Below are 21,676 nucleotides of genomic sequence, written 5' to 3'. Positions count from 1 at the left end.
ACTACTGCATTCCAGCCTGGGTGACAGAGCAAGACTTTCTCTCTCTCTCTCTCTCTCTCTCTCGCGCGCTCTCTCTCTCTCTCTCTCTCTGTGTATATATATAAAATTATATATATATAAAATACATATATTAAATATGTAAATATATATATATATAAAAATTTAAAATAACAGGACCAGGCACGGGGGCTCACACCTGTAATCCCAGCACTTTGGGAGGCCGAGGCGGGTGGATCATCTGAGGTCAGGAGTTCGAGACCAGCCTGGCCAACATGGCGAAACCCCATCTCTACTAAAAATACAAAAATTAGCTAGGTGTGATAGTGCGTGCCTCTAATCCCAGCTACTTGGGAGGCTGAAGCAGGAGAATTGCTTGAACCCGGGAGGCGGGGATTGCAGTGAGCTGAGATCATGTCATTGCATTCCAGCCTGGGTGACAGAGCGAGACTCTGTCCATAAATAAATAAATAAATAAATAAAATAAAATAAAATAAAATAAAATAAAATAAAATAAAATAAAGGGATGGGGCATTGGGCTTCCAGGGCTGAGGCCTCAGTGGCTGGAGCTGAGTGCGTGGGAGAGTCGGGGGCCTGGGATGTGGCCCAGAGGAGCTCCCCTCTCCTTTCCCCAACGCCAGTCCCCGCCTCCTCCCCACAGTCCACTTTGATCCCACAATTATGGTGTGGCCCGCTACAGTCAACATTAGAAAATAAAATAGTGCATCGGGAGGAGGAGCTTTTGCATAAATAAAATTCTCTTTTATTTCTTTAAAAAAAAAAAAAAAAAGAAAGAAAGAAAAAGAAACTGCAGGGTCTTCTCGCTGCCGATGGAATGAAGTGTGAAAGTCTTACCCAGCAGGGAGCTCTGGCCAGCTGGTTTCCATCTTCCCTCCCCTCCATGCACCCTGCGTTCCTGCTAATGCTGCCGGGGCATGCACAACTTCCCCTCCCATCTCCCTCTCAGCCTCCCTCCACCGGGCCTCGCACACGCGGGCCCCCTGACTGGAGCCTTACACCCCCTCCCCAGCTCCTCTCATCCCCAGCTCCGTGCCTGCCAGGCAGGTCCTCTCCTGCTCATGACTCCCTCTCAGGATTTTTTTTAAAAATCCTGCTGCCACTCTAGACTGATCGCCCTGAGAGCAGGGACCCGTCTATATTGTCTATCTTATCCCCTAGTGGATCCCTGGTACCAACACATGGCTGTGTTCAGACGTTATTTGGTGAATGAACAAGTGAGTAAGTGAATGAGTGTAAGCAAGAATCAAAGCAATGACTACGAAAGAGGTGGGTCCGGCACTGAACCCGGGTCTTGGGTCCCCACTGCCCCTCCTGCTGCCCAGGTCTGCACCTGCCCGAGTGCAGCCAAGGCTCCTCCCAGCCTCTGCCCCCAGCCCTCCCTGTCCACCTGCCTCAGCGAGCCTCCTTCTGCTGCCGGTCGCCTGCAGGAAGCCCTCCCACCTGGAAGCACAGATGTCTGTGCTGCTCTCTGCACCCTGGACAGTCGGCCTGGCCTAGTTACGTGGCTATGTGAGGGCCACCGGCCCAGGGCCCAGGCCTGCCCTCTGCAGACGCAGCTGGGATGCCATCTGTGGTCACTACGGTGGGTGTCTGGCACCCCTGCCTGGTGAGGGCCGAGGGCTGCCTCCCTCTGACCTGGGCCCTCCAGCTGCTGCCCCACAGGGCCAAGGGGGCAGGACTTACATCGCAGCTTCTCATCCAGGGTTCCCCGCGAGGTCACCGACAGTGCCTGGATGAACTCGGAGAACTCGATTCGCCCATCCTGACCGGAGAGAGAGGGGATGGCCTCGGTCAGTGCCAGCCAGGCCACTGGGTCAGGCTGTATCTCGGGGACGGGCGAGGGGCAGTCGCAGGCTCCAGACACCGTGGCCAACGGACATGCAGGTGGAGAGCACAGGCTTGAAGGAATGGGGGGCGAGAGGCGAGGAGAGGGTAGGGAGCAGAGGCTGGGGGACTGTGTCGGGGGTTAGAAGTGGGAGAGGCCAGGAAGGAGGCACAGGAAGAAGGGCTGAGGCTGAACGGAGAGGCTGACTCCGCTCCTGATGGGAGAAGGTGCCAGAAGCACCAATGCCTGCGCTCCTCTCAGCAACAGCCTGGAAGCCCCTCGGCCTAGAGCTGTGGGCTCACGGGCTTTTGCAGAGGGAAGGCCGCTGCAGGCTGTTTAATTCCACTTCTTATTTGCAAATGAAGAAACTGAGGCCCAAGAAAGGAAGAGCCCTTCCCAGGGTCAGGAATGTGACTCCCAGCCTGGGGGTACCTGGGAGAAACTGGGGGTGGGATAAAATAGAAACCTCCGTGGTGCCAGCAGCAGGGGGTACAGAGACAAGTGACAGTAAATCCACCCTCAAATGCTACTGCAGGACAAATCAGGGTCAACGCAGACAACCCAACAGCTGTGGGTGCAGTCGCTGCCTGGAGGTGACACAAGCTACCACATGGTAAGTCTTGAAAACATGATGCTGGGTGGAAAAAGCCAGGAACAAAAGATCCTATAGCTTACGATTCTCAGAGCCTCAGTTTCCTGACCTACAAAATGGGTATTAAAATACCCAGCTCCCAGGTGCTTGTAAGACCTCATGAAAAATAATCCATGTATGGCCAGACGCAGTGGCTCACACCTATAATCCCAGCACTTTGGGAGGCCAAGGCAGGTGGATCATCTGAGGTCAGGAGTTCGAGACCAGCCTGGGCAATACAGTGAAACCCTATCTCTACTAAAAATAAAAAAAATTAGCCAGGTGTGGTGATGGGCGCCTGTAATCCCAGCTACTCAGGAGGCTGAGGCAGAGGAATCGCCTGAACCCGGGAGGTGGAGGTTGCAGTGAATCGAGATTGCACCATTGCACTCCAGTCTGGGTGACACAGCGAGACTCTGTCTCAAAAAAAAAAAAAAAAAAATCCAAGCAAAGAGCTTACACATAGTAAATGTTCAGGAAATATTGGTTATTATTATTAATCCTGTTATCATGGGAGGTATTTGCATTTTATGCTTGTAAGAGAAATGTCAGGGTGTACCTGTGTATACATGCATGTGTGTGCACTGTATACATATGCATATGTGTATATGTCTCTCTGTGTGTACACGTGTGTGCACCTGCAAGTCCATGCATTGTGTGCATACGTGTGTGTTTGTGTGCACTATACGAATACACAGGTGTGTTCGCGTGTGGCTGCATCTCCATGTATGTGTGCCCACATGTGTGCATGGTATTCATCTGCATGTGCACATACATGTCTGTGTGAGAGCTTGGATGTGCATGTCAGTACATGTGTGGGTGTACATATGTGTGCACACGTGTGCATGCATTTGGATGCATCTGTGTTTATTGTGTGTGCGTCTGCATGTGTACATGTGCGTGTATTTATGTGTGACTGTGTATCTGTGCATGTCAGCATGCACTCGTGTGTGTGTTCCTTCTCTAGAAGGGAACATCGGCAGGAGAGAGTGGGTGTGGAGGCGCTGCGGGTACCCACAGGAGCTGAGCCAGCTGCCGCAGGAGGGAAAAGGCTCCGGGTTGACGCAGGCCCCATCAATCCCCAGCTCACCTTGTTTTCATCAAAGACGTTGAAAACAAACGTGGCAAACTTGGTGGGGTCTCCGAATGGAAAGAACTGCTTGTAGATCTTCTGGAAGCCCGCCGCATCCAGCTGCCCACTGGGGCAGTCCTTGATGAAGCCTTTGTACCTGGAGGCAGCAGACCAGGCCAGAGAGGGTAAAGGAGATGCCAACATCACCCACCCACCAACATCGCCCAGGAAAGCTGTGGCTCCTTGTCCAAAGAGATGGTGCCACCTGGGGCCGTGGGCACAGACCTGGACTTGATAGGCACAGGCGCAGTCCCACCTCTGCCTCTCACTAGCGGAGTGACCTTGGATACAGACTTCACCTCTCCTAGCCTCGTCTGCATAAGGGAGTTACGAACTGACAAAGGAATTAACCCAGATACTGCACACAGAGTGAGCACTTGGCCACCCAACCCTGCGCTCCACCCGAGGGGGCTAAAACGAGAGTCACATGAACGGCCTCCCCGAAGCCGCAGGCCTGCACGAGACCCTCCCACCTCCCCAGCTTCTCCGCTGAGCCCCTCCTGGCATCAGGCTGGGTGGGCCGCTGCTAGTGCTGGTGGGTAGACCACCATATGGAGCCGGCAGGTGGCTCCTCCCACATGCCCACACCCCACCCCTCAGCCTGTTCCCAGGGAACTTAGTAAACAGCATGGGGGGACCCTGGCTGTTCCAACTGGACTTGTCCACCTGCAGCCCTGGTGCCCAGCACAAAACCCTCCAGATTCCTAGGCGGCTGACACCGGGAAGGCTTTGCACTCCCAATCCCAGGCCACATCTCTGCCATTCACTCACTGTACAGCCTCGAGCAAATGCCCTCGCCTGTCTGAGCCTCCGTTTCCTCATCCATAAAAAGGGATGGTTCTCACACCCCTCTTGTTGGTATCAGGGGACATGGTGCCTGTAACCACAGGGCTCAGCACAAAAACGAGTCAAGAGTGTGATCTTTAGAACTGTGAACTTAAATATGTGTTGTTCTAAACCGATTCACAAGCTGGGTCCTGTAGGCAGTTTAACCGCCCCTCCCACCCCACCTCCAGGGAAACACGCACTCCTCCGAGGACGATTGCTTCCACAACAGCAAGCCAGAGAGAGGTCAGCTGTCACCAGCACCAGCTATTACCTTTGCAGGGCCTGACCCGACTGGGAACTCTGCACACCTTATTCTCCTAGAATGGCCCTAACAGCCCCTATGAGAAGGTACTATGAGGAAGCCTTTTTTTTTTTTTTTTTTTTGAGATAGAGTCTTACTCTGTCGCCAAGGCTGGAGTGCAGCGGCAGGATCTCGGCTCACTGCAACCTCCACCTCCTGGGTTCAACGATTCTTTGGCCTCAGCCTCCCGAGCAGTTGGGATTACAGGCATGCACCACAACACCCAGCTAATCTTTGTAGTTTTAGTAGAGACAGGGTTTTGCCATGGTGGCCAGGCTGGTCTCGAACCCCTGACCTCAGGAGATCTGCCCGCCTCGGCCTCTCAAAGTGCTGGGATTACAGGCGTGAGCCACAGTGCCCGGCCGAGGAAGCCCATTTTACAGCTGAAGAAACAGGCTCAGAGAGAGGAAGACATTTGCAAGTCCTCAAGCCCAGACGACAGCTGAGGTGGGATCGAAGGTGAATGTCGAAGAGGCCGATGCTCAGAGAAGCCAGATCACCGAAGACTTTCACGCAGTCCCACTGTCCCCCATTTTAATGTGACTCACACAAAGCCTCCACCCTTCCCTCAGACATCGGAGAGGGTTCTGGGAGAACCGTGCATGGTGCGTGCGGCGCTGTGATTAGGGCCCATACAGAGAGGATGCACATGGAAAAGCCACCGTCCACCTCCCCAGTGAAGACGAATCTAAGGGACTGGAATGGACCCTGGGCACACGAGGACCTGAAGGGACATGTGGGGCACCCAGGGGTGGCACCCTGAAAATTCTGCGGCCTGAATGGTGAAGCTCAGGCACCCAGCCTCCTGCCAGTACTGTGGCTGCTGCTGCAGGAGTGAAGGCAGTTGAGGGGAGGAGGAGGATGGGGGAGGGCAGAGAAGAGGGAGCAGGATGTGGGAGGAAGGGCAGTTCTTCTTGAGTCAGACCACAACAGGCTCATGACCATCCCAACAGCGCCCACAGCAAGCAGGAGGCCGTGGATAGGCCAGCCTTCTGCACCTTTCCCTGTCCCCACCCCAGAACACCTTGAAGGGCACTAGAGGCCCAGGGAGGTAGGTCCTGGCTCAGGAACCACAGGCCTTTGTAACGGCCCATGACAGCAGCCCAAACCCCAGCACTGTGCTGAGAGGGTGGTTCCCTTGGCAGGTCGGCCCAACCATCCCATTTCACAGATGCCGGCACTGAGGCACACAGCAACGCGTGAGACTCGGAGCCCACCCCGCCTGTCCTGTCCTCTGCCCTGCCGGCCGGTGTGCGACCCCAGCATCTGTCCCTCCCATGCATGTGATGTCCGCAGGCCTACCCCGAATGCCTGCAGCCTGGCAGGACTCTCGGGGTCTACCAGCCTCTGCTCAGCCCTAAAGTCTGGTCTGAGCCCCTGCTTGGATCGGCCAAGCAAGAAGGAAGCAAAGCACATGGATCTCAAGTCCCTTCCCACAGCAGGAGGAAGGGACACAGCCACCCCGCTCCTGGCCCTTAAAGCTGCCTTCTCCCTGCTTCTTTTGAGTTTCTTCTGTTTCAGCCTGGCCCACGACCCCAGACCACCAGGCCAAGATGGGCCCCTGGGCAGCGGAGGGAACGTGCCTGGCACCAGGATTTAATGACCCATGTGGGGGCACACCCAGCTGTCACCAGACCTCTCTAGATGCCAGGTGGTTCCTTCTGCTTCGTGCAAACCTTCTAACTTATCCACAATGACTCTGTGTTACTTGAGTGATTCTAAAAGGTTATTAAAAACAATAAAGATGAAACAAAAGGCACCCAAAAGCCTCCCTGCGGATGGCTCACAAGGGACTGCTCTAAGGAGACGGAGGCTGTGCACAGCGCCAGCACAGTGAGCAGCTGTGGAAGGCTGGCAGTGAACGTCTTTGCAGAGGGAAACCGGCTTCAGTGGGGAGCCTTTGGGGGCCTATCCGGTTACCCCTGCAGAGGTTATCACTGTGGGGTCCCAGCTCCCTTCCGTGCCATTAGCAGGGGCCCCAAGAAGCCCCCCACGAGGCAATGCCCATGAGAGGGTGCCCAGCCTGATGTTCCAGCGTCCTCCTGCCAAACACCCCATACTCCGCACCCGGACTTCACACAGGCTCCTCTGAGCCCTCTTCTCACTTGGCCTCAACCTGTCCCCTGGCCCCTGCCTGCCTGGCCCAGCTGTAGCAAGAATCCTAAGTCAGTGTAGCCAGAATCCCCACCCCCATGATATCTGATCAAGTTCCTCATCCCCGCTTCATGTGTGAGTCCTCGTCCCGCCTCCAGCATCAGCCTGACCCGTCAGTTCAGCAGGAATCGCCTGCCCTGGAGGCCTCCTCTTAGTTTCCATCCGCTGACCCCTCACCTGTTCATTGCCTGTGAAGCCTCACTTTTCCTCGCATTTGGAGCTGAGTCCACTCTCTCCCAGGTTGTGATAGTCCTGACACCTATTGCAAGAGTCCCGAACGAAGCCTTCCTGGCCATTTTAAGAAGCGTCGGAATCTCGCTTTCTTTAACATGGGCCCATCCACTGTCCCGCCAGGCCCCAGCTTAGATGCTGCTTCTTTCAGGAAGACGGCCCAGCCCCAGGTCTGAGGCCTCGGGACCTCTTCTGTACCCCTGCCCACTCGTCCGTCCCAGCAGAGCGTGGACCACGCTCTACCATATGTGCCTCCAGGTCAGTCGCCCCCCTGACACTGCCATGCCCTGATGACCCGCATGAGGCCTGGCACGAAACATGGACCTGGGGCACGTTTGTCTGGTGAGGTGAATGAATAAACACACAAACTGCCAGGCAGGGGCGGAGGGAACAAGAGCCCAGTTGGTGTCTGGCTCCTTCTTCCGGAGCCTCATGGAACAGGGACATCCAGAGACCCTGGCGGAGACCTAAGAGCTCTGTGGCCACAGTTAGAAAACCACTGATGTGTGGCCAGGCATGGTGGCTCATGCCTGTAATCCCAGCACTTTGGGAGGCAGAGGTGGGCAGATCATTTGAGGTCAGGAATTTGAGACCAGCCTGGACAACATGGTGAAACCCCATCTCTACTAGATATACAAAAATTAGCCAGGCCTGATGGCAGATGTCTGCTGTAATCCCAGCTACTCGGGAGGCTGAGGCAGGAGAATCACTTGAACCCGGGAGGCGGAGGTTGCAGTGAGCCGAGATCACGCCACTGCACTCCAGCCTGGGCGATAAAGTGAGACTCTATCTCAAAAAAACAAAAGAAAAGAAGAAGTCAATGATGTGCTCCCACCCTCTGTGTATGGAGATAGGCCCAGAGAGGGAGAGAGACAGGCTGAAAGTCACACAGCAAGTCACCAGCAGAAACAAGGCTCAGACCCAGGGCTCCTGCCTCCCAGGCTCCCTCCCTGCCTCACCCACCCCTCCGGCAAGCCAGGCTGCACCGCCCCCGTGTAAGCGCATGGGTAAAGCGACTGCTACCCAAACATTACGTAACCCCCTCTTCATCATCAGAAGGTGGAGGAGGGAGCCTGCCTCAACTGGAGCAGAGAGACGGGATGGGGGTTCTGAACCTTCCCAGACACCCCAGACGCCCCCAGGCCTCTACCACCCTACAAATCACAGCTCTGAGGCTGGGATTTCATGCCATGGTCCCAGCCTGACGTGCCACCCATCTGCCACCGGCTGGCTGAGTCAGGACCCCCTGAAGCAGCTGCACACCCCCTCTTGCAGTGAGCACCCGAGTGAGATGCTGGCTTATGATGAAGATCGTGCCCAAGAATTCTGTCCCCCGGATGCCTGAGATATGTGACTCCATCCCCCACCCCTGGTCCAGGGTCAGGTTCCCACAGGCCCGGGCCTCCTCCCTCCCCTCCTGCCAGTCCCTCCCTCTTTCCTTCAGACAGGCTGCCGCCAGGCCTGCTCTGGTGCCGGAACACGGGCCTGTGCCCCTGGCCTGGCCCTAAGCTGTCGTGCTGGGGGAGGACCCTAAGCAAACTCCTTCCCCACAGCACCCCTCAGTTTCCCTGTGAGTAAAGTAAATGGCTCATACCAGATCAGGGTTCCCCACCCCAGCACTCCTGACATGCAGGGCCAGGTCATTGTCGTGGAGGCCTGTCCTGTGCATGGTAGACGTTTCACAGCGTCTCCAGCCTCTACCGGACAGATGCCAGTAGCACCCCCTGCTCAAGTTAGGACAATCCCAAGTGTCTCCAGACATTGCCAAATATCCCCTCGGGGGCAGAACCATTCAGGTTGAGAACCACTAGACTGGATGGTCTCTGGGGACCCCCACGAGCTCAGGGGCTCCGCCATAAGCATCTGTGATTCTAACAGCTATTCAAGAGACCTGAGAGCCAGGCACGGGGCTGTGTGCTTTCCAGGCATGATTCTGTCCCATCGTCCCAATGTCCAGGAGGCGAGGCCAATCCCGCCCACTTTACCAGTGGAGAAACTAAGGTTTCTAGAGGTGAAGGCCCCTCCTGGCTCAGGGCGTCCATGCGGATGTCTTCTGCGTGGTCTGCTCCTCCCCCCTCCTCCTCACCTGCCTGACTCCGCTCACCGCTTCCTTCTCAGCACCAGAGCATCTCCCCGAGAGAAGCCCCCTCTGACGACCCCAGGCTGAGTCACACTCCAGGACATACTCCCAGCATCCCATCCCCTGGCTGGGCCTTGGTGGCACCTCAAGCAGCTGTGCCTCAGGAATGATTTGAGTGACTTGTGTAGTGACAGGCCAGTGCCTCGTATGGGCCGTTGAGGCAGGAACCCTATCTTCTAGTTCACCTCCAAACCTGCACCACCCACTTCTGTGCCTGGCAAACGTAGTAGCCGCTCAGTTAATGTCAGAGTCACATAGCCAGCCAACGAGGTGGCCGGGACCACGAGCCCAGACTCCAGAATGGGAGCTGCCTCTGAGCTTGGTATCGGGAAGGGGAGAGAGGGGCCGGCTCTCCTGGCCCTGCCCACCCCTCTGACAGCTCGGTGGAGGCCGAAAGTCCTCCACAGGCCTGTTTTTCTTCCATATCTTCTGCTTGATTCCAGACCCACAGTGGAAAGGACAGGAGTCCCAGCATTATTGCTGGCTCAGGCCAGGCCGGGGCAGGGGAGTAGAGATGGCACCAGGAGCAAGCTGTTATCCTGAGTCTCCCTGCAGACTGGTGACTCAAGGTGCTCAACACGGTCAGGGGTTCAGGGCAGGATCTCGGAGACCAGCCCCAGCATCTTCAGGCTCCAGAGGATGGATGGCTCTGAGGGTCCACCATGCAGGCCCCCAACTTCAGACAGGTGCTTCATGTGTGCAGGAGACAGGGGTGGCAGAGGGGTCCCTATAACTATCATTATGATTGGGAATCTCTGTGATTATTTTCACTGATGGCATGGAGCATGCAGGAACTCTGTAATATAAAACAGGAAGCCGGGTACAGTGGCTCACACCTGGAATCCCAGCACTTTGGGAGGCCGAAGCGGGAGGATCACTTATGCCCAGGAATTTGAGACCAGCCGGGCAACACAGCGAGACCCTATCTCGCCACAAAAAAAAAAAAAAGAAAAAAAAAATTAGTGGAGCCGGGTGCAGTGGCTTGTGTTTGTCCTCCTAGCTGCTTGGGAGGCTGAGGGAGGACGGTCCCTTGAGCCCAAAAGTCTGAGGTTGCAGTGAACTATGATCACACCACTACACTCCAGCCTGGGCAACAAAGCCAGACCCTGTCTCAAAAGAAGGAAAGGAAAGGGAAAGGGAAGGGAAGGGGAAGGGAAGGGGAAGGGAAAGGGGAAGGGGAAGGGGAAGGGGAAGGGGAAGGGGAAGGGGAAGGGGAAGGGGAAGGGGAAGGGAAGGGGAAGGGAAGGGAAGAAAGGAAAAAAGGAAGAAAGGAAGAAAGGAAGAAAAATGTGTTTAATTTTTTTTTTTTTTTAAGTTTAAGAAACTGAAAAAGAAGGGCTCAAGCTTCAGTCCTGGCTTGATCCTACCCCACTCCTGACCTATGCGTGACCTGGGGCAGGTGACGGTTCCCCTCAGAGCCTTGATTTCCTCATCTGTGAGGTGAGAGCCAACCTCACACCTTTCTTTCAGGCCCCTGAGTAGGCCTGGACAAATAAGCTGAGACTGTTAACACCACAGGATGTCCTGAGCACTGGCCATGCCCCAAGCCCTGATCTATGATCTTCCACAACACCAGAGCCAGCGGCCGAGGACAGCCCAACCCCTGTTACCTCGTCCCACCAGCTGTCCCAAGAGGAAGGTTCCACCATACCCTCCCGAGTCCCCCACTCTGGCCCCATGGGAAGTCCTTCCGTTTTCCAAGACTGAGTCTCGCTCTGTCGCATAGGCTGGAGTGCAGGGGTGCAATCTTGGCTCACTGCAACTTCCACCTCCCAGGTTCAAGCAATTCTCCTGCCTCAGCCGCCCGAGTAGCTGGAACTACAGACACCCGCCACCACCACGCCCAGCTAAGTTTTGTATTTTCAGTAGAGACGGGGTTTCATCATGTTGGCCAGGCTGGTCTTGAATTCTTGACCTCATGATCTGGCCTCCTCGACCTCCCAAAGTGCTGGGATTACAGGTGTGAGCCACCGCGCCCGCCCAGGAAGTCCTTCCTAACACCCAATCTCCTAGTTCATGGGCAGAGAAGCACCAAAATCCCTCACTGCCCCTTCCCACCCAGGAACTCAGTCCGAGATGCGTATGCAGAGGTCACACCTCACACAACCTTGTTCATGAACAGGGTCTTAACTCTTTGGGGTTCAGAGACCCCTTTGGGGATTAGAGAAGAGCCATGGCGCCAGGCCTCAGAGGCAGGCCCAGGCTGTGAAGAACGGGGCCTGTGATTCCCAGCCACAGGAAGCCGAGGTTTCTGATACGGTTGACTGTGTTTGGGAACCAGCACTTCAAGACAGGGTAGAGACGAGAAAAGAAAATCCTAGATTCAACAATGGCGTTCTTACACTTCTTTAAAAGGGAAGGGGGAAGGGAAGAAAAGAAATCTGTCATTTCATAAAAATCCTGAAAGCTGACTGCCACTTGCAGAACAGTTCCCACTCCAGCGCTGGGGCTCCTCCCACACCTCCCACCTTCTCTTCCCCACCACAGCGCCAGGCTGGGTAAATGCCCTCGTCCACCAGGAGACTCCAAGCACCTCGCCCCCCTCAGTCCCTGATGCCCCCCAGCAACCAGCACTGGTCTGGCATAAAGTAGGTGCTCAGTAAAGATGTCCTGAATGGATCAGTGAACAAATGAATGAATGATTGAATGCTCCCACAACAAACAGGTCCAACTCCAGTTTGGCTTCTAGTTCTCTGAGGGTCTGAGCAAGCCCCCCCAACTGCCGGACCTCAGTCTCCCAAAAGCCCTAGTCCTCTAGGACTTCCCCTGAATTCGCCACTCTCAGCTCCTGCAGGTTCGTGTCCTCTGGGATCCTGCTGGGAGGCCTGCCCTGCATCTCCTGCCATGCTGATGATACTGCGGCAGCTGCTCTCTGCAGTGCAAAAGGTGGGACAGAGATTGCTAGACGGATAAATCATAAAGCACAACCCCAAGCTGCAATCAGCCAGGCGCAGCAGGGACGGGTGCAGCGGCAGGCTCGGCAAATTATTCTCCCGTTATCTCTTCAAACAACTCCCTCCAGGGGCATGCCCCTCCCCGCACTCCCTTGAGACCTGGAGTAGGGTCCCAAACAGCCATGAGATGGTTCCTCTTCCTTTCCCTTCCCCCCAGTAGCCTCCGGTTTTACGGGTTTCCCAGAGGGAGAAAGCAAGAAGCCGGCAGGTCTGAGCCCCAATATTTGGGACCACGGAGGCAGAGTGAGCTCGACCAAGACTCCACACACACACACAGAGCTGTGTGACCTGGGCAAGGGTCTCCACCCTTCAGAGCCTCAGTCTCTTCATCTGTAAAATGGGGCTGCTCCTCGGATTCTCCACACGGCCCCGTTCCATCAGCACGGTGCCTGCCCGCAGGAAGGCCCCCAGTGTGTTGCTGAGCCTGTCTCCACGCCCACTCTGCCTGGGGCAGCCCAGAATCAACAGCTTGCCCTGTTGATGCGAGTACAGCATTCCTCCGGCTTCCACCCACTACTTTTGCTATCATATTGCTAGGATATTTGGTTATTATAAAAGTAATACAAGCCATTGCAGAGCCAGGCACAGTGGCTCACGCCCGTAATCCCAGCACTTTGGGAGGCTGAGGTGGGCAGATTTCCTGAGGTCAGAAGTTCGAGACCAGCCTGGCCAACATGGTGAAACCCTGTCTCTACTAAAAATACAAAAATTAGCCAGGTGTGGTGGTGGGTGCCTGTAATCCCAGCTACTCGGGAGGCTGAGGTAGGAGAACTGTTTGAACCCAGAAGGCGGAGGTTGCAGGAAGCCGAGATTGCACCACTGCACTCCAGCCTGGGCAACCAAGTGAGACTCTGTCTCAAAAAAAAAAAAAAAAAAAGTTGCAGAAAATTTGGAAAATAGGACACATAATCCACCAGAGGACACCCGCCCCCCCACCTCACACACCCACAACCAGCCTCAGCCTGCATCCATCCCATCTTTCTTCTCTGCCTACATTTTTTCCATCACGGACTAGTGCCCGATGATGGAGTGTACCCTGCTGTCTCCACTCAGGATAACAACCTCATCACTTTCCAGGTGATTACAGAGCTCACAGTCACCTTTAGAGGCCTGGGACCTGCCATTTCTTAAGCAGCCCTCATTGTGGTTCCTGATGTCGCACGATGGTGAACTGGGCTCAAGTGAGCCGGAACTAAGATAAAGAACAAGGGATGGGGAAGCGGGGGATACCGGGCTGACTGCAGACCTGGAAGCTGGCTGTGGACACCAATGCTGGCTCTACCTCTCAAAGCCTCCAGCTTCCTCCCTCTGCCAAATACAGACAACGGCACCAGCAGCTCAGAGCTGGGAGGCACCGAGGAGCTGGCACCGTGGGATGCCCAGTGCAGAGCCTGGTGCAGGGTGAGCGTGCCCAGTTGGCCTGGCCCGGGCCTCCTATTGCTGTGCCCTGGCCTGTGCTCTCCTGGGGGACTTGGGAGCCGACTGGCACTGGACCCCGAGTTCTAGTCCAGGCTCTGCTTCTACTGACTTCGCAGCCCAGGACAAATCACAGAATCACTGAAGACCCTGTATGGGGCCGGGCGCGGTGGCTCAAGCCTGTAATCCCAGCACTTTGGGAGGCCGAGACGGGCGGATCACGAGGTCAGGAGATCGAGACCATCTTGGCTAACACGGTGAAACCCCGTGTCTACTAAAAAAAAAAAAACTAGCCGGGCGAGGTGGCGGCGCCTGTAGTCCCAGCTACTCGGGAGGCTGAGGCAGGAGAATGGCGTAAACCCAGGAGGCGGAGCTTGCAGTGAGCTGAGATCTGGCCACTGCACTCCAGCCTGGGCGACAGAGCGAGATTCCGTCTCAAAAAAAAAAAAAGATCCTGTATGGCAGCTGCTATATGTCAGCACAAACCCAGATGACCCTAGATCGTACAGGAAAGACAGGGACCTCCTCTCTGAGCAGCTGACTAGGGGTGAAGGTATGACTATCAAGACAGAACGAGCCATGCTGAGACTGGAGGCCAGTCTCCTTAGCAAAAGAAACGGTAGGGACAGAGGCTCTGAGGCGGGATGAGCTCGGCACAGGTGAGGGACAGCAAGTATGGTCAGTGCACAGTGACCCAGGGGAAAAGTTGAGGTCAGAGACCTCAGGGAGCCTTGTGGGCCACGCAACATGCTGGGGCTTTATTCTAAGCGCGGTGGGAAGTCACAAAGGGGCGGTCCCAGTTTCCAAAGCTCTAGCAGAGGCTGTACGGGGCCAAGAACAGCAGAGCCAGCATAGGCAGGCAGCAGCCCCGTGAGGCCAAGGCCGTGGCACCACTGCAGACCAGGGGCTCAGACCCGTGTGGCCAGGGGCTGGGATCAGATTCAGGATCTGCTGTCTAGGGGAGGCAGGCTGGCCAAGCTAAGGAGCTGGACATGAGGCAAGGGAACAAGAGGGCTAGTAACGTGTGCAGAGAAAAAGGGAGCCACACACAAGTGATGAAGAAAGACAGACAGGAGGCCATAGAAGCCGCTTCCCCAGCTGAAGCTACCCCAGTGCTTCTCAGGTGGGAGAGGAAAACCATGTCCACTGTGGCCCACTGCTCCCTAAATGTCCCACCCTCCTGCTGCCGCTCCCACCCCAGAGGGCTGGGCCCTCCACTGCTTGTTGCCCTGAAAGCCTGGGCTCAGGAATCCTAAGTTTTCCCAAAAGAGAGGCAGGCATGGGTAGAGTCTCTGGCTATCGGGTGTCCTGACAGTTGTTCAGAACAAGAATGGGGCTGGGCACGGTGGCTCACACCTGTAATCCCAGCACTTTGGGAGGCTGAGGCGGGTAGATCACCTGAGGTCAGGAGTTCGAGACCAGCCTGGCCCACATGGTGAAACCCCTATCTCTATTAAAAATACAAAAAATTAGTTGGGTATGGTGGTGGGGGCCTGTAATCCCAACTACTCGGGAGGCTGAGTCAAGAGAATAACTTGAACCCGGGAGGCAGAGATTGCAATGAGCCGAGATCATGCCACTGCACTCCAGCCTGGGCAACCGAATGAGACTCCATCTCAAAAAAAAAAAGAAAGAAAACAAGAACAAGAATGGTGCTGGCGGGAGGCCATGCTGAAAAAGGGCCCTCTGAAAATGAGCCAGGGTGTTTAGGATGCAGGTGATCACCTCATTTGCCTTCTTTGCAAAGGACAGAGGGGACGGTGGGCCCAGTGGATCTAGCCTGTGAGTAGGCAGGCTCATGCTTCGGTCCCGGGTTCACCAGTAAGGTTTAGGACAATCGAGGAATAGCAAATTGGTTTATTTTGTGCGGTAACAGCAGTTCCGCTGGCTCCCAGAGCACAGAGCAACATACTCTGTGATCCATTACTGATGTCTGCCGTGGGCACAGGAGGGCAGAGTGTCACTGTCTAACCATCCCTGGTCTAGCATCACCCCAAGGGGATGGGACCATTCTGGAATGCAACAGTGAGGTGGGTGGTGGGCTGACCTAGGAGAGCCAGAGAAAGGAATTGGTTCAACCATCTCCTAGCCTTGAAGGTATTGCCAAAATGAACCATAGGATATTTACTCGAGACACACAGAAATTTTCTCTGCCAGAAGGCAGAGAAAATACCACCTATTTTCTTCTTTTTTTTTTTTTTTTCTTTTTTAGGACAGGGTCTCTCTCTCTCACCCAAGCTGGAGTATAGTAGCACAATCAGAGCTCACTGCAGCCTTGACCTCTGGGGCCCAAGCAATCTTCCCACCTCAGCCAAGTAGCTGGGACCATAGGCATGTGCCACCATGTACAGCTTTTTTTTTTTTTTTTTTTTTTTTTTGTAGAGACAAGGCCACCTTATGTGCCCAGGCTGGTCTCAAACTCCTGGGCTCAAATGATCCTCCTGCCTTGGCCTCCCGAAGTGTTGGGATTAAACGTGTGGGCCACTGTGCCCAGGCTTTTTGTTTGTTTGTTTGTTTTTTGAGACAGAGTCTCGCTCTTACCCAGGCTGGAGTGCAGTGGCGCGATCTCGGTTCACTGCAAGCTCCTCCTCCCGGGTTCACGCCGTTCTCCTGCCTCAGCCTCCTGAGTAGCTGGGACCACAGGCGCCCACCACCATGCCCGGCTAATGTTTTGTATTTTTAGTAGAGCTGGGGTTTCACCGTGTTAGCCAGGATGGTCTCGATCTCCTGACCTCGTGATCTGCCCGCCTCGGCCTCCCAAAGTGCTGGGATTACAGGTGTGAGCCACCGCGCCTGGCCATTTTGTTTTGTTTTTAAGAGACGAGGTCTCACTCTATTGCCTGCAGTGGGGCAATCATAGCTCACTGCAGCCTCAACCTCCTGGGCTCAAGCCATCCTCCTACCTCGGCCTCCTGCATAGCTGGGACTACAGGTGCATCCCTAAAGCAGGTTGCTTTTTTCTTTGTAGGTTCTTTAGGGGAAGTGCCCCCACAGTGAGGACTGGGCCTCACACAGCTGAGGGTCCCTGTTTTGCTGTGAGAGCCTCCACACTGCCCCCTCAGGCCAGCCTCCTTGGCTCCCTGCTGGTCCTCTAATTCGCCAGGCTCATGTCCCCCTCCCAGCGCTTGTCCTCGCTGTTTTCTATGCCTGGGTGGATATGACCCAGGTTCCACCACCGAGTCCTTATTGTCTAGGTTGCAGCTCAAATGTCAGAATCCCAGAGCAGCCTCACCTGACCTCTCCTTCCTAACGAGGCCCCTACCCCGCCGTGCTCAAATCTTCAATTCCCCACAGGACATTTCTCAGCCCACAGTGACCCTGCTCTATACTCATGTGTATATCGGGGCCTGGGGTTTTATCCAGTTCGTGGTATGTCCCCAGGGTGTGGGACAGTGTCTGGCACAGGGAGCACGCTCTATTGATGCTTGATGAGTAAACAAAAGTCACTCACTGCCCTGGACCTCAGTTTCCTCATCCGCCTAATGCGGAGAAAGTCCTCAATCTCAGGGCTCAGTGGGTTCCACTGATGATGTCAGGACCATGATTACTACCATTACTGACACCAGCAGAGAGAATGTTTCCTAGGCTCTGTTCCAAATGTCTTATATGAATTAGCATATTTATTCTTCACACTACTCCTAGAAAGTTTTACTATGATCACCCTCCTTTTCCAGATGGGGAAACTGAGGTCCTAAGAAGTCTAGTCATTTGTCCAAGGTCACTCAGTCAGGAAGTGGGCAAGTCAGGAGTCAAGCCCAGAGCCGGTCGCAGTGGCTCGCACCTGCGGTCTCAGCTACTCGGGAGGCTGAGTCAGGAGGATTGCTTGAGGCCAGAAACTCAAGACCAGCTTGGGCAATATAGTGAGGCCCCCAGCTCTACAAAATTTTTTTTTTTAATAATTAGCCAGCCATGGTGGTAAGTGCTGGTAGTCCCAGTTAATCAGGAGGCTGAGTTAGGAGGAACTCTTGAGCCCAGGAGGTCAAGGCTGCAGTGAGCTTTGATAGCACCACCACACTCCAGCCTGGGCGACAGGGCAACACCCTGTCTCTGAAAGAATAATATTAATAATAATTTAAATATATGTAATCCCAGCACTTTGGGAGGCCGAGGAGGGCAGATCACTTGAGGTCAGGAGTTCAAGACCAGCCGGTCCAACAGGGTGAAACCCCATCTCCCCTTAAAAAATACAAAAATATTAGCCAGGCTGGGCACCTGTAATCCCAGCTACTTGGGAGGCTAAGGCAGGAGATTTGCTTGAATCCAGGAGGCAGAGATTGCAGTGAGCTGAGATGACACCACTGCACTCCAGCCTGAGCAACAGGGCAATACTCTGTCTCAAAAAATTAAGGAAAAAAAATTTTTTTTAATTAAAAAAAAAAGGATTCAAGTTCAGCCTGCCCGGTTCTGGAGCCCAAGATCTCAGCCACTCTGCCGCCTGCGGCTCCAGGAGAAGGCCCAGGTGTGGGCAGGGGAGGACGCCGGGGGAGCTCAGGCAGGTCTCCGTGTCTTCATCTATGATATGCCGAGGTGCCACGATGGAGTCGTCTCCTCTGGGTCATTGTGAGAATGAAATGAACGAGGCTGTATCTGAGAGCCTGCCTGGCTCCCAGCGGTGCTTGGGAAGCGTCCCCATCTCTCAAAGACAAACCTTGTCCTCTTCCCTGCCTGGAAGAGGCCCAGGCAGACAGCTCCTGGTGTCCCCTCCTCAGCCCCCAGGCCCCTGAGACCCCTGGGGAGGTGCCTTGGTTATGAGCTGCCACAACTGGTGCCAGGGCAATGGGACGGGGGGGACAGCTGCTCATGTCTGTCCCTTACCGGCCAACCAGCAACTCTAACCACTGCCCTCCCCTGCCCTGGCCCTCCATGGGAGATGCTGAGTTTTCTCATGGTCCCCAGAAGACTCCTTGCTGCCCACTCACTCATCCCTCATTCAGATATTCACACTGGAGGCTGGGCACAGTGGCTCACGCCTGTAATGCCAGCATTTTGGGAGGCCAAGGCTTGAGCCCAGCAGTTCGAGACCAGCCTGGCCAACATGGTGAAACCCCGTCTCTACAAAACAGAGAAAAATTAGCCGGGTAGCAGGTGGGTGCCTGTAGTTTCAGCTACTTGACAGGCTAAGGCAGGAGAATCACTGTAACTGAGCTGAGATGGCACCATTGTACTCCAGCCTGAGCAACAGAGCAGAGAGGCTCTGTCTCAAGGGAATAAATAAATATATATATATATATATGTGTGTGTGTGTGTGTGTGTGTGTGTATGTATGTATATATACACACACATATTTACCCTGGAGGCAAGAGTTCAGTTTCTGGAGTCTAGATGCCTATGGTTCATCCCAACCCTGCCACCTTCCAAATGGACTTTCTCTGAGCTTCAGTTTCCTCATCTGCCACATGGAATGATGAGCTCTGTCAATCCCCAGTACTGCTCCCAGAAGTCAATGGCAGGCCGGGTGCAGTGGCTCACTCCTGCTTAATCCCAGCACTTTAGGAGGCTGAGGCGGGTGGATCACTGAGGTCAGGAGCTCAAGACCAGCCTAGCCAACATGGTGAAACCCCACCTCTACTAAAAATACAAAACTTAGCGGGGCGTGGTGGAGCACACCTGTAATCCTGGCTACTCGGGAGGCCGAGACGAGAGAATTGCTTGACTCCAGGAGGCAGAAGTTGCAGTGAGCTGAGATCATGCCACTGCACTCCAGCCTGGGTGACAGAGTGAGAGACTCAAACCCATGGATTTGAAGCACCAAGGGCGATGCCTGTTGGGGGCCGAGCACCCACCGTGGCCAGGCCCTAGGGACACGGCCATGAACAAGGCCAAGCCAGCCAGCCCTCAGAGCCCCGGCGGGACATAGAGAGGGACGAAATGCTTACCTGCTGCATTTCGTCCGTCATTGGCTGTCCCAGGGAGGCACAGGGCAGGGGGAACCCAGACAGGGGGGAGGGGGGGTTCAGTGGGGGAGGGGGAGGGGCAAAGAGATAACAGCCCAGCAGGCAGGGGGAGCAGCCTGGGCAAACATCAGGAAGCCCCCGAGACAAAGGTGAGTTCAAGGAACAAACAGCAGTTCAGGTTGGCCAGAGAGTAAAGGCCAAAGGTCAAAGGGCAGAGGACGCCAGACTGCAGGGGTCAGCAGGGCCAGACTGAACCAGGCCTTGTAAGCACATAACTATATCAAGGGTGAGGACTTCACCCCAAGGTCCGGGGGGGGTTAGCAGACACCTGGCATGGTCAGGTTTTTGTTCAACAAAGATCCCTCTGGCTAGCGTGTGTGAAGGCAGGGAGAACATGTACGGATGGGGAATCTAGGGAGGCTTCATGGAGGAGGCGACTTGGGCTGAGCCTTGGGAGGGGAGGGGCAGAGTTCAGATGGCCCAGCAAGGAAGGCAGGCATTCCAGGAAGCAGAGCCACAGGGGTGAAGACCTAGAAGGAGGGCGTTTCTGGGACACTCACCCAGGGAAATGCAGAAGTGGAAAGTGGGAGCGGAAACTCAGCCCCAGGATGGGGCACCTCCCATCGAGGGCTCAGCAGAGCCAGGCGAGCCAGCATAGCTCTGCCCCATCTGCAGCTTGGACTTGAGGCAGGGAGGTGTAGGGAGTGGCCCTGGAGGCTCCTGGGGGTGCCTGGCCCTGCCAGCCTTGACTGGAAGGTCTCCAGGCTCATCACCTCATGTCCCTACGTGCTGCCCCTGCAGCTCAGCCACCTTACAGGGTGAGCCTCCTGTTTGCTCCACATTCCACAACAACAGACAATACGCCACCCTCCTCCCCCAGGCCCAGCCCAGGCACCACTCATCCATTACAGGCCCCACTGATCCCTCACTGCCACTTTGCCATTTGCTCCATGACGTACGGCCTCGGAATCCTTATCATGGCCCTCCAGGCAGCTACGACTGATGAGAGCTGGCATCCAAGAGCAAACCCATTTGCCATCCCTGATCCAATGAATCGATCATTTCATAGAAGGGGCGATGGAGCCCCAGCGAGGGGAAAGGACCTCTCAAGGTCACAGAAGGACTTTCCTATCCAAACCCTTCTCTTTGGTGAGCAGGGCCTGGAATCAATCCTTCAGGCCTTAGTGGTCCCTAAAGACGCAACTCAAAGCAAGGACCAAAAACAAACACCCCAGCGCCACCCCCAACCCAGTTCCACTGAAACCACGTCAGTCCTGAAAGGACAAGGGCCACTGAACAAAGGCTGTCCAGATCCCATGCTCAGGGGCCCCTCCAAGTGCCCCCGTCCTGGGCAGCTGGACTGATGTCCCCATCAGCACAAAGCCCACACCCCCAGCCCCTCCACGGTTTGAGAAAAAGCAGCTACTCACCACTGCTGGACCTCCTTCTCGGTAACTGCAAGAAAAAACAGAAAAGCAGGCTTTTAGTTCAGGGAAGGTGTCCCAGGAGATGGGCAGACATTCACTGGGGGGCCTCCCCTCCAGCCCTCCCTTCCCCATGGGCCGTGTCCCTGGGCACCGGCCTGCTCTGGATGAAAAACCGCTCCCTTGGTGAGCAGTCCCAGCCAGGGGCTCTGCACCCACCACCCCAGCAGGGGACACTGGCCCCACCCCTTCCCAGTGCCCACGTGCTGCTTGCCACTGCCACTGCTGGGAGAGCCCCCAGGAACGCCCTGTGGCATTCAAGGGTTCACTTCTCCCACAGCCCTTGCTCCCAGGCCAATATCTAAGACTTACTCTTTCCCATCTCTCAATCCCTGGGGACGGGATTTCAGGGAGGGCCCCGGCCTCCCCAGGCACTCGGCTGCCCCGCCTGTGTGTGTGTTAGAGGGAGTGGCGGGGCTGGGCTGAAAATGGGCAGCTCTCAGCAGAAGGGTGGACTACCCTCCCCTACATTCCCTCTCCGTGGTCAGCCTGGGCTCTTTCCCTGGCAAGACATGAACAGAGCCGTGAAGCAAGAGCTGAACGAGGCCACAGAGCGCGGCTGAGCCTCGAGCCAAGCCCACGTACCCATTCTTTACTGAGCCGTGAAACAAACAAAAATGGTTTTTCTGAAAAGTACAGAATCGTTTCAAGTTGGAACCAAATCAATG

At 55.3% G+C, this 21,676-nt stretch overlaps 1 protein-coding gene and 1 long non-coding RNA gene across 2 annotated transcripts in view; one reads left to right on the top strand and one right to left on the bottom strand.

The window, feature by feature from the left end:
- Positions 1-21,676, bottom strand: part of NCS1 (neuronal calcium sensor 1) — a 65,339-nt gene that overhangs the window by 15,554 nt on the left and 28,109 nt on the right. The window contains exons 2-4 of the mRNA XM_008005931.3: positions 20,955-20,979; positions 3,565-3,703; positions 1,702-1,780 (exon numbers count right to left, since the gene is read on the bottom strand). Of these exons, the coding sequence (XP_008004122.1) occupies positions 1,702-1,780; positions 3,565-3,703; positions 20,955-20,979 (243 nt within the window). The remainder of the gene's footprint in view (positions 1-1,701; positions 1,781-3,564; positions 3,704-20,954; positions 20,980-21,676) is intronic.
- LOC140712994 (uncharacterized) lies at positions 1,727-3,547 on the top strand. The gene is made up of 3 exons (XR_012094893.1): positions 1,727-1,808; positions 2,379-2,456; positions 3,442-3,547. It is a non-coding gene; the product is annotated as an uncharacterized lncRNA (long non-coding RNA).

This window comes from Chlorocebus sabaeus, chromosome 12 (genome assembly GCF_047675955.1).
Source record: "Chlorocebus sabaeus isolate Y175 chromosome 12, mChlSab1.0.hap1, whole genome shotgun sequence".
In the NCBI taxonomy this organism is placed as follows: Eukaryota; Metazoa; Chordata; class Mammalia; order Primates; family Cercopithecidae; genus Chlorocebus; species Chlorocebus sabaeus.
This window is presented reverse-complemented; position numbering and strand designations above follow the sequence as displayed.